The sequence below is a fragment of the Leptopilina boulardi genome, unplaced genomic scaffold (genome assembly GCF_019393585.1).
Source record: "Leptopilina boulardi isolate dan_hultmark-lab unplaced genomic scaffold, ZJU_Lbou_2.1 LbouV2_372, whole genome shotgun sequence".
Classification (NCBI taxonomy): Eukaryota; Metazoa; Arthropoda; class Insecta; order Hymenoptera; family Figitidae; genus Leptopilina; species Leptopilina boulardi.
Window position 1 is genome coordinate 2,878,781 of NW_026137943.1, and position 13,041 is coordinate 2,891,821.

The 13,041-nt window shown below is 26.8% G+C and overlaps 3 protein-coding genes and 1 long non-coding RNA gene across 4 annotated transcripts in view; 2 read left to right on the forward strand and 2 right to left on the reverse strand.

The window, feature by feature from the left end:
• LOC127287770 (polypeptide N-acetylgalactosaminyltransferase 2-like) overlaps positions 1 to 13,041 on the forward strand; it is a 201,757-nt gene that overhangs the window by 114,747 nt on the left and 73,969 nt on the right. The gene's annotated exons all lie outside the window — the stretch shown is intronic.
• LOC127287779 (uncharacterized) lies at positions 4,474 to 6,498 on the reverse strand. Its single transcript, XR_007843924.1, has 2 exons — positions 6,333 to 6,498; positions 4,474 to 4,868 (listed from the first exon to the last, which is right to left on the reverse strand). It is a non-coding gene; the product is annotated as an uncharacterized LOC127287779 (long non-coding RNA).
• LOC127287773 (antimicrobial peptide Alo-2-like) lies at positions 10,305 to 11,075 on the reverse strand. The gene is made up of 2 exons (XM_051314884.1): positions 11,052 to 11,075; positions 10,305 to 10,642 (listed from the first exon to the last, which is right to left on the reverse strand). The coding sequence occupies exon 2, from the start codon at positions 10,623 to 10,625 to the stop codon at positions 10,443 to 10,445; it is 183 nt and encodes a 60-aa protein (XP_051170841.1). The 5' UTR covers positions 10,626 to 10,642; positions 11,052 to 11,075; the 3' UTR covers positions 10,305 to 10,442.
• LOC127287775 (antimicrobial peptide Alo-2-like) lies at positions 11,730 to 12,118 on the forward strand. The gene has a single exon (XM_051314887.1). The coding sequence runs from the start codon at positions 11,737 to 11,739 to the stop codon at positions 11,917 to 11,919; it is 183 nt and encodes a 60-aa protein (XP_051170844.1). The 5' UTR covers positions 11,730 to 11,736; the 3' UTR covers positions 11,920 to 12,118.

Genomic DNA, 13,041 nt, shown 5'->3' on the forward strand with positions numbered 1-13,041 from the left:
GAACTTTCTTCTAACTGCTTAGGTGTTATTCCGAATCGATTATCTTGCAAATTTATTTTTTCGAAAAATTTTCCGAATTTGTTTTCTAGTTTAGCTCAGCATCCGCTGAACCAATCAAAGAGTGCGCCATACATTTTTTGTTCGCTACTTTTTGCTAAAGACTTTGGCGGTATTCCCGAATGATTATCTCGAAAATTTTATTTTTTCGAAAATTTTTCATAAATTTATTTGAGTGTAGCTCAGCATCCGCTGGACCAATCTAAAAGTGCGCCATACATTTTTTGTTCGAAACTTTTTCCCTATTTTATTGGCGGTATTCCCGAACGATTATCTAGCGAATTTGATTTTTTGAAAATTTTTCCCACTTTTTTTGAGTGTAGCTCAGCATCCGCTGGACCATTCAAAAAGTGCGCCATACATTTTTTGTTCGAGACTTTTTGCTCAATTTTATGGCAATAATCCCGAGACATTATCTCGCGAATTTAATTTTTCGGAAATTTTTCCAAATTTGTTTTCTAGTGTAGCTCAGCATCCGCTGGACCAATCAAAAAGTTCGCCATACATTTTTTGTTCGAGACTTTTTGCTCAATTTTATGGCAATAATCCCGAGACATTATCTCGCGAATTTAATTTTTCGGAAATTTTTCCAAATTTGTTTTCTAGTGTAGCTCAGCATCCGCTGGACCAATCAAAGAGTGCGCCATACATTTTTTGTTCGAGACTCCCGGGTTAAGACTTTGGCGGTATTCCCGATCAATTATCTCGCAAATTTATTTTTTCGAAATTTTTTAAAAAGTTTATCTGAGTGTGGCTCAGCATCCGCTGCACCAATCAAAAAGTGCGCCATACATTTTTTGTTCGTGACTCCCGGGTTAAGACTTTGGCTGTATTCCCGACCAATTTTCTCGCAAATTTAATTTTTCGAAATTTTTTAAAAAATTTATCTGAGTGTGGCTCAGCATCCGCTGGACCAATCAAAAAGTGCGCCATACATTTTTTGTTCGTGACTCCCGGGTTAAGACTTTGGCTGTATTCCCGACCAATTATCTCGCAAATTTAATTTTTCGAAATTTTTTAAAAAATTTATTTGAGTGTGGCTCAGCATCCGCTGGACCAATCAAAAAGTGTGCCATACATTTTTTGTTCAGAACTTTCTTCTAACTGCTTAGGTGTTATTCCGAATCGATTATCTTGCAAATTTATTTTTTCGAAAAATTTTCCGAATTTGTTTTCTAGTTTAGCTCAGCATCCGCTGAACCAATCAAAGAGTGCGCCATACATTTTTTGTTCGCTACTTTTTGCTAAAGACTTTGGCGGTATTCCCGAATGATTATCTCGAAAATTTAATTTTTTCGAAAATTTTTCATAAATTTATTTGAGTGTAGCTCAGCATCCGCTGGACCAATCTAAAAGTGCGCCATACATTTTTTGTTCGAAACTTTTTCCCTATTTTATTGGCGGTATTCCCGAACGATTATCTAGCGAATTTGATTTTTTGAAAATTTTTCCCACTTTTTTTGAGTATAGCTCAGCATCCGCTGGACCATTCAAAAAGTGCGCCATACATTTTTTGTTCGAGACTTTTTGCTCAATTTTATGGCAATAATCCCGAGACATTATCTCGCGAATTTAATTTTTCGGAAATTTTTCCAAATTTGTTTTCTAGTGTAGCTCAGCATCCGCTGGACCAATCAAAAAGTGCGCCATACATTTTTTGTTCAGAACTTTCTTCTAATCACTATGGCGGTATTTCCGAAAGATTATCTAGCGAATTTAATTTTTTGAAAATTTTTCCAAATTATTTTTTAGTGTAGCTCAGCATCCGCTGGACCAATCAAAAAGTTCGCCATACATTTTTTGTTCGAGACTTTTTGCTCAATTTTATGGCAATAATCCCGAGACATTATCTCGCGAATTTAATTTTTCGGAAATTTTTCCAAATTTGTTTTCTAGTGTAGCTCAGCATCCGCTGGACCAATCAAAGAGTGCGCCATACATTTTTTGTTCGCTACTTTTTGCTAAAGACTTTGGCGGTATTCCCGAATGATTATCTCGAAAATTTAATTTTTTCGAAAATTTTTCATAAATTTATTTGAGTGTAGCTCAGCATCCGCTGGACCAATCTAAAAGTGCGCCATACATTTTTTGTTCGAAACTTTTTCCCTATTTTATTGGCGGTATTCCCGAACGATTATCTAGCGAATTTGATTTTTTGAAAATTTTTCCCACTTTTTTTGAGTGTAGCTCAGCATCCGCTGGACCATTCAAAAAGTGCGCCATACATTTTTTGTTCGAGACTTTTTGCTCAATTTTATGGCAATAATCCCGAGACATTATCTCGCGAATTTAATTTTTCGGAAATTTTTCCCAATTTGTTTTCTAGTGTAGCTCAGCATCCGCTGGACCAATCAAAAAGTGCGCTATACATTTTTTGTTTGAGACTTTTTCTCTATTTTATTGGCGGTATTCCCGAACGATTATCTAGCGAATTTGATTTTTTGAAAATTTTTCCAAATTATTTTTGAGTGTAGCTCAGCATCCGCTGGACCAATAAAAAAGTGCGCCATACATTTTTTGTTCAGAACTTTCTTCTAATCACTATGGCGGTATTTCCGAAAGATTATCTAGCGAATTTATTTTTTTGAAAATTTTTCCAAATTATTTTTTAGTATAGCTCAGCATCCGCTGGACCAATCAAAAAGTTCGCCATACATTATTTGTTCGAAACTTTTTCCCTATTTTATTGAAGGTGTTCCCGAACGATTATTTAGCAAATTTAATTTTTCGACATTTTTTCTAAAATTTTTTTGTGTGTAGCTCAGCATTCGCTGGACCAATTAAAAAGTGCGCCATACATTTTTTTTTCGCTACTTTTTTTTTTTTTGTTTGAAACTTTTTGACTATTTTTGCTTCCTCGTGGAGGAAGCTTTGTAGTCCTTTCGTTTATAAAACTTTTCAAAGTGGCGAAAACAAATTTTTTTCGTTATAGAAACATTTTATATGAGATCCTGATCAATTGTCCGGATGTATGTATGTGCGTGTGTGTGTGTGTGTGGATCCCTTTTTTGTTGAGAAGATAACTTTAACAGGTTGTAATGGATTTAGATAAAATTTGGCAGGCTCATTTATCATATTAATATCTCAAATCTGACCAAAGGATTTTTAAAAATACCTCAAAAAAAATTTTTATCGTCTTTTTTCCAAAAATTTTTTTTTTATCGAAAAAATTTTTAAATGGAAAAATTTAAGGTTATATATAATAAAATCGTATTCCTTACGTCAAGACGAATCGATCGATATATATATAAAGTATACATTTGAGGTAAATTTAAAGAATTAATGAAAGTTAAAAAATCAAAAATTCACATTTTAGCAATAAAACTTTGCTTTCTCCACGAGGAAGCAAATTTTTTTGCTGATCGTAAAGAGGAAGCAAAATGATCATGTAATGAACATCTGAATTTACAACTTGTTGTTGATTGTCATGTTTTTCAAAAAAAAATTTTATTATAAATTGTAAGCATTTCAATTGTGGTATATGAATTAAATAAATGAAAATAAATTTGTCTTATTCTTTAAATTTTCCTCCCCTTATTGTAATTTGTTAAGGACTTGTGACTGTTACGTAACTGTTATTTACTGCACTAAAAAACAAAATTTATTTCATTCAAATAATCGGTTACTTGTCAGTTTCCAAAAATTCAAAATGACGGATCTAATATGGCGGACGAATTTTTAAGAATTCAAGGAATTCACTTTAAATTCATTTCTCGAAGGGGTTTGGAGTCGCTGATTACGAATATGGCGTCAGTTTTCAAAAATTCAAAATGTCGGATCCAATATGGCGGATGATCTATTATAAAATTCAAATAATTCACTTAAAATTCGTTACTCTGGGTTTTTTTTTTGTGGTTGCTGACATCAGATTCGTAGTCAGTGCTCCGAAGAACCCCCGAGGAACGAATTTTAATTGAATTCCTTAAATTTTTAATAATTCTTCCGCCATATTGGTACGGCCATTTTGAATTTTCAAAAACTGACACCGGATTCTTAATCATCGACTTCAAAAACTCCCGAGTAACAAATTTCATGTGAATCTTATGTTTTTTGATAAGGAAAATTTTATATCTTTGATAATGGACCAAAACAAATACAAAATAATGAATATTTTGAAAATTTTACACGATTTTGAATTTGTTGTATTTTTTAGTATCAGTTGTAAAAATAAATTTTATGTACACAAAATTTACAAATTATTAGAAATTAATATCAGTAGTAAAAGTAGATTTCAGTCAGACGGGATTATTTATTAAAAATATTTTTTAGTATCTTAAGTAAAAATAAATTGTAATTACAAATAATTTTTAAATTATTGCAATTTAATATCAGTAGTAAAAGTAAGTTATAGTCAGACATAATTGTTGAAATTTTAGTAAATATTGTAAAAGTAAATTGTACAGTAATTTAATCAAGTTAAAATTTTTATCATTTTATTTTTGATAGAAAAACACATTTTAGTGAAACAATTAATAATTTTTAAAATTAGTATTTGCACTTCTCAAAGTTATAATAAATTTATTCCAAATACAAAATTTTAAGATTAACAAAAGCGATAAACTTTTACATTTTTCAATTTTCAGTACATTCATTTCCAGTCGAACATTGTCATATATCCTATTTGCAATATCCTGCAACCCATCCTGGCTCCTTGTGGCAATATCCTGAGCAACAATTACCTTGACTTCCATCAGGTTGACAGCCATCTCTGGTTCTAATGCAGGCCCATGTTGTTGGTGCCATTATTATCAAAATAACAGCAATAAGTAAGAAAAGTCCGTAAAATTTAAAGCTCATCATTTTCTTTTTCACTGAAATAATTATAAACAACAATAAACATCAAAGATAAAAATTAAATTATTAAGAAAATTAAGAAATAAAAATTAAATAAAATAATAATTATAATAATAATTATTATTATTAGTATTATTATTTTGTTATTATTATTATTACTATAGGTAAATTGTTATCTAGTCCTGATAATACACTCTAAGAAAAGTTTTGCTTAAACTTAATAAACCTTTTTTTTATATTAACATAAATTTTTTGTTATTTCAAACAAAATTTGTTTGATTCCAAAAAAATATTTATTTGATCTAAATAAACATTTGGTTTATTTTAATAAATTTTTCAAAAGAAGAAAGAATTCGATTGAGCGAAATAAATTTTTTGTTGATTCAACCAAAATTTGGTTGTTTCAAAAAAATTTTTATTATTTGTTTTGTTCTAAACAAAAATTTGTTAATTCAACCAAAATTAAAAGATTTTAAACAAAATTTGGTTGTTTCAAGAAATTTTGGTTGATTCAATCAAAATTTGATTGATTAAATAAGTTTTGGTTATTTTAAACAATATTTGATTGTTCCAAACAAAATTTGGTTATTTAAAAAAAAAAAATTGTTCTAAACAAAATTTGGTTTATTCCAACAAAGTTTGGTTGTTCTAAATAAAATTTGGTTCATTGAAACCAAATTTGATTGTTTTAAACAAAATTTGATTGTTCTAAACCAAAATTCACTAATTCAAACAAAATTTTGTTGTTTCAAACGAAATTTGGTTGATTCAATCAAAATTTGGTGGATTAAAAGAAATTTCGGTTATTTTTAACAATATTTTGTTGATTCAAAAAAAGTTTGATTGTTTTAAACAAAAATTTGGTTGTTGAAAACAAAGTTTGGTTGTTTGAAACAAAATTTAATTGTTCTAAACAAAATTTAGATGTTTTAAACAAAAAAATGGTTGTTTCAAACGAAGTTTGGATGATTGTATCAAAATTTGGTTGATTAAAACAAATTTTGGTTCTTTTAAACAATATTTGATTGTTTTAAATAAATTTTGGTTATTTTGAACAAAATTTGGTTGATTCAAACAAAGTTTGGTTGTTTTAAACAAAATTTAGATGTTCTAAACAAAATTTGGTTGATTCAAACAAAGTTTGGTTATTTTAAACAAAGTTTAATTGTTCTAAACAAAATTTGGTTGATTCAAACAAAGTTTGGTTGTTTTAAACAAAATTTAATGGTTCTTAACAAAATTTAGATGTTTTAAACAAAATTTGGTTGTTTCCTACAAAGTTTGGTTGTTCTAAACAAAATTTTGTTATTTTAAACAAATTTTTTTGCTAAGTATAGATAAACCAAATAAATTTTTTTTAAATTCGTAATTTTTTTTTGTTTTTAAGTACGAAACTCATGGTTTTAGTAAGAGTTACACTTGTCCAATTTTTTTTTTTTCAAAACTGACACTCATATTGAAATGAAAAATTGTTTACTTACATTAAATGTAGAACACGCAATTGAAGCAAGAACAACTGAATTGTGATTATTTTAGAATTGAACATGGCTTTTATATACGTATAAAATGAACGAAGAAAACTGGTTAGTCATTAACCAGTTTTGTGATGGCCAATGTATGGGAAAAAAGGACATATGGGAGCATGTTGTTTACCCCCACCCATAAACCTGTGCTTTCAGGATAAAATTTTATTAAGCTATTTTATTTCTTATTGGAATATTTTTATTTATTATTGAGAGATTATTTTTTAAAATTTATGGGTTTCTTATTTTATTTAGTGTTTTTTTTTTTCATTGTAAATTGTTTATCACTAAAATTTTGTTTCTAAAATAAAATTCACACAAAACAAGGCTATAATTATTTTTTGAGTTATTTTTAATCATCAAAACAAATGTTAATTAAAAATAAAATAATCTGCTACTCATTTATTTGCATTAGTGGAAGGGGCTTAAAGAGGAAGTGATTTCAGAGTGGTTGGCCTTTAGTATTTTTTGTAAAAACAATTGGGAAAACAATATTAAAAAGATAACCGAGAGAAGAAGTTTCCTCAACAGATTAAGATATTATTTTATTATTTTCTTTTTTATCAGTCAATATATATCAGAGCGGTTCATTAACATGTTTAATATAATTTTTTTTCTCAATATTTTATAATATATTGGTGAATTTAAAAAAATAATAAAAGGAAATTTTTTTTATCATCTATTAAATATTTGCATTTCGAGTATATTAATTTATCATAAAATTGTTCTATTTACTTTAGCCATTTCACAATTTATTATAAAATTTTTTTTTTTTTTTTTAAATTCAATTAAGAATGAAAAATTAATCGTCAAAGAAACTTTACTTTTTAGAGAAGATTTAGAATGTTCTTGAAGTATAAGATCAACAGTGTTATGAGATGTTTACTTCGAAAAGCAAAAAGGATTTTATATGCATGAAACGTTAAGGGAACTTGCACGTTTAACAAGAGATGCTGACATTTTTGCTGTGTAGTAACTGGAAGAGCAAGTTTCTTTTTTCCTTTAAAAAAAAAAAACAAAAAGAAAAGGGAAAGGATCAAAAGTTTCCTCCTTCTTGTTTGTAGTTTATCTCAGGATCACAAAGTGATCATAGCTCAGTAAATGAAGAAAAACACGAATATGGTTTAATGAAAGATGTAACCTTCAAAAAACCGGTCGTAATTCAGAATCTCCGCTTAATTTTTCTTTTTTTTTGAAAATCCTTATTTTACTTGCTTTTCATATTTATTCATATTTTATATCCTTATAAGGAAAGTAAACTCGTTATTGAGAAAAGTGTGTAAATTTTTAGAATATTTTATTTTAAATATTTTAAATTTTTATATATTAATGATATTATTTGAAAATAATACAAGGAAAAAATTATTTTCATAAAATTATTTTAAAAAAATTATTATAGGAAAAAAGAATTATTTAGCTACAGTAACTAACAGAATATTAGCTGAAAAAAATAATTTGCTACAGTAACTAAAATATTTGCTAAAAAGTTAGCTGAATATAAATTTAAAAAGAAATATAAAAAAAATAGTTTTTTAATACTCATGAAATTTTGTTGAATTTTAATTCATTTTATTTAAACATCCTTTAATTATTTTTATTGACATAATATAATTTTTAATATTTAATTTTTTTGGAGAATATTTTTCACCAAAAATGTGATACTAAGTTTTTCATTAGAATTATTATACCATATTGAAAGCTTTCTTCTAGCTCAACGGGTTTTTAATTAGTGATATCGAAAATCCCCGAATAATTACCTTTAAGCTCATTTGAGCAGGAATTGCAATTTCATGAGCCAGTGTAAAATTAGATTGTTCTTTGATTTTGAACATTGATGACAATTAAACATGAACAAATTTTCAAAACTGTCATTTTATTTTTTTTTTAAATAAATAAATCTAATTATTATTTTTTTTTTTAATTTTATTAATAAATCTAATTTTTTATATTATTATAATAATTATTATTATATATTCAATTTTACGAGATAAATAAATTATTATTATTATTATTTTTATCATTTTCAGTAAAAAGTATTTTAAATAAATAATTATTCAATTAGTATTTAAATACCAAGTTTTATTCAAGTCCAGGTTTTTTAAAAAACATTTGTCCGCCATATTGGATCCGCCATTTTGAATTTTTCAATTTAACTGTCATATTTGAATTTTGTGACTTCAAAAACATAGGAATACTAAGTTTTGAACAAATCAATCAATTTTTAGAAATTTAATTGAAATAAAAAAAATTCAAAATGGCGGATCCAATATGGCGGGCTAAATTTTTAAAAATGCTTAGATGTAAACAAAACTTTGTATTTAATCGACATATTTTAATTCAACGGCCTCAAGAACATTAGAATACGAAAGTTTTTTTTTAAATCTAAACATTTTTAAAAGTTTTCAGTCCTCAATATTGGATCCACTATTTTAAATTTTTCTATTTATTCGTCATATTTAAATTAAGTGACCTCAAAATTATTAGAATACAAAGTTTCGTTCTACATTTATTTAGTTTCATTTTAATCCAAGGATCATTAAATTTAGTCCATTTGTTCAAGAAATATTAGGTTTAAACAAAATAATACACTGTGATTTCTCCATATATTAATTTTTAATTACTTACAATACTACTATTATTATTATTTTTACATTTGTTGATTTCTGTTCTAACTTTAATTATTGATTTTAGAAAAATAAAAATAAGAAGCTATTTACGCTTTCGAACATTAACATTTTCAACTGAGGAAAATTGCGATGTACATACAAATTCCCAACAGTTTATGAGTTGGAAACTCGGCTAACTGGAGAGTTTTCTTTATTTGCTTAAATAGTATACATATATATATGTATATAGTCACATTTCGTGTTGCAAACCGATTTTCATTGGAGTTAAACTAAGGTTTCTAGTTTCTAATGAGAATTCTCACACTCAGGTAACTAGACATAGTGAGAGCAAAGTGTAACGGTTCGAATGGTACGACTGATATACAACAGTTTGCTAGCCCGTATGTATGATCAATTTAGTGATATATATTCTACCACACCTGGGAATCAGCAATTGCTTCTCTACTCTGTATCCTGTACCAGTTGGTTCCTCTTCCCTGCGATATGCATATATATATATATATATATATATATATATATATATGTATGTATGTCTATGTATAACAGCAGAGGCTTGGCAACTATTCATCGACGAATATCCCTGTGAGGCTATGAGGGTTCGGCATGCGACTTCAGTTCAGATGAGTGCCGATTTGCCCAACAGCCTGCACTAGATATTGGAGACAATTTCCAACAATTGCTATAACTTTGCTCGGCCTCTGGATACCAATTATCGAACGCTCATATGATGATTGGATTCTCCGATGATTGTTTCAAGTTGCACTATATTTTCTAACTATTATATATACTCTAATCAAATTATCATTCATTCGAATCAACCGGCAATATTCATTTCTAATATACAAGGGGGTATTCCAGTGTTTTTTGAGATCACTAAATTCAAATATGACAGTTAAATTGAAAAATTCAAAATGGAGGATTCAATATGGCGAACAAACTTTTTTTTTTTAAATGCTTGGATTTAAACAAAAGATATTGAACTTCGAATTTTCATAACGGCTTCAAAAACATTGGAGGTTCAAAAATGTTTGTTAAATCTAAGAATTTTTAAAACTTTTTTAGTTCGACATATTGGATATGCCATTTAAAAATTTTTAAATTTAACCATAGAATCAGCTCCCGCTCTTTTTTTTAAATACGTCTTTAAATTTTTATCTGTATTTTTTGTTGTCATTTACAAAAAAAACACAATTATTCTACGTTATTACGCAATATTATGCGTTATTATATGTTATTACACATTACTAGGCGTCATTACTCGTTAATACAAGATCCTTTAGAAATTACAATATGAGGAAAAAAATTTGAAGAATAAGAAAAATTTATTTTTACTCATTTATTTAATTCATATACCATGATTGAAATCACAATAACAAATCAAAGAAATTGGTAAGTTTATTGGATTTATGAATTTTTTTCAATTCGAACATTGTCATATATCCTATTTGCAATATCCTGCAACCCAATTTGCTTCTTTGTAACAAAATCCTGAGCAGCATACTCCTTGACTACCATCAGGTTGACATCCATCTCTATTTCTAATACATTGAGCCAAAGAAGTTGGTGCAATTATCAAAATTACAGCAAAGAGAAAGAAAAGTCCACATAAATTGAAGCTCATCATTTTGTTTTTTTTTTGTACTGAAAATTAAAATTTAAATATTTAAATTTTAAATCCATTTATTTATCTGTATAAATTTCTTAGCTATCAAAATCGAAATTAAATTTTAGAATTTTCGGCTTCAGGCCAAAAAACCCTAATTTTATAAGAAATTTTAATTTTTGAAATCTGATTTCAGATTCGTAATTTACTGTCACAGCAAACTTTTTTTATGCGTTTACTTGTAAGAAAGTAATAAATTTAGTTTCGTTAATATTTTCTATTTTAATTAAAAATAAAAATAATAATAATTTAATAATAATAATAATAATAATAATAATAATATAAGCAGAAAATTAACTTTAAAGGTAAAAATTTTTTTTGTTCAAAAACAAATAGAAAATCGCCATTTTGAAATTCGCTATTTTTCAAAAGTACAAAATTACTTACTATTTTTGTTGATATGTTCGAAGAAGCTCAATAGAATTGTAAGTGCCTACTTGCAAATTTATCGAAGTATTTATATCAAAATGATTTAAGATAAATTGTAAATGTTTGCACTGATACGAAACAAAAAACATTTTTTTTTTTTTTTGCTTCAATTGCTTGACCCAGTGACATATTGTTTGACAAACAAAATGAATAAACACTCTTTTAAATTGTGAAAGAAAATTTTTACCTTCTTTTTCGATATATTGTTATTACAGTTGAATTTGCAAGAAAAAAAAAATAAAAAAAAAATTAACCACTTGATTCATTTTCTTCGTATAAAAACCATGTTCAATCTTAATGTAATCACTTCTAACTCAGTACTTGTAATTTCTGCAATTATTGTCTTGTAAACTTTTTGTAAGTAAAATTTTTCACTTCTAAAACTAGTAATTTAAAAAGATTTCAAGGAAAAAAAATATTTACCTGAAGCAACGAAAAGTGTAACTAAAATAGCAAAAAGTTTTAATTGTTTCAGTTAATTTTTTCATTATTCTAGTGAAATTATGGCTGTTTCAGATAAATTTTTTTTCCGTGTTAAATGTTGTATAAATATTGACAAAAAAAAATTATTGAAAAAATTAATAATTTTGCTTTAAAAAAAAAATTTATAATAATATTTAATTTTAGTACAAAAAAAAACAAAATGATGAGCTTCAATTTATGTGGACTTTTCTTTCTCTTTGCTGTAATTTTGATAATTGCACCAACTTCTTTGGCTCAATGTATTAGAAATAGAGATGGATGTCAACCTGATGGAAGTCAAGGAGTATGCTGCTCAGGATTTTGTTACAAAGAAGCAAATTGGGTGGCAGGATATTGCAAATAGGATATATGACAATGTTCGACTTGAAAAAAATTCATAAATCCAATAAACTTACCAATTTCTTTGATTTGTAAACATTTTGGCTCTTTAATTTTGTTACAAAGAAGCAAATTGGGTTGCAGGACATTGCCGTTAAAAAATATCATAAATTCAATAAAAATACTAATTCTGTTGATTCAAAATTTTTAAAATATTTACAAAATTTTACTACATATTGTATACACATTTCAGTTTTCAATTGTCTCTGTCAATGTGTTCAACATAAAATTCATGTATTTGAAATTTAAAAAAAATATAAATTTTCACCTTTATTCCAATTCGTATTAATTTTCTTCCTTTTACGATGACTTTGATTTTAATCATTTGATAAAAAATTTGTGTGGTATTAGTTTAGTAAAAAAAAAAAAAAAATTGCAAACTTTCAAAAATTAGATTTTACATTTACGACATTCAAAATCGAATTTAATCCAAAAACATAATTATTTTAATTTTTTATATGAATTCAATCTACTAGGACAACTAACAATTTTGCTGAGGCAGCAAAAAATTCGCTATCTCAGCAAACTTCTTATACAAATTCTCTAAATTTGAATTCATTCATTAATTTAAATTAGTAAAGATATCTACTAATTTTACAGTAATTTTTCACAAAAACTTTAGAAGAACAAAACAAAATTCAACAAATAAAAAATATTTTTATTTGAATTAAATAAATTATATTTGAACAAATAATAGTATATATTAATATACTAGGCATATGGTGCAATAGCCGTGTTTCAAAATCTGGTCAAATTTTCAAAATATTCACCATTTTGTATTTGTTTTGGTCCATTATTAAAGATATAAAATTTTCCTAATCAAAAAACATAAGATTAACATAAAAAACTCGGGAGTTTTTGAAGTCGATGATTAAGAATCCGGTGTCAGTTTTTAAAAATTCAAAATGGCCGTACCAATATGGCAGAAGAATTATTGAAAATTTTTAAGAATTCAATTAAAATTCGTTCCTCGGGGGTTCTTGGGAGCACTAACTACGAATCTGATATCGGCAACCCAAAAAAAACCCAAAGTAACGAATTTTAAGTAAATTATTTGAATTTTATAAAAGATCATCCGCCATATTGG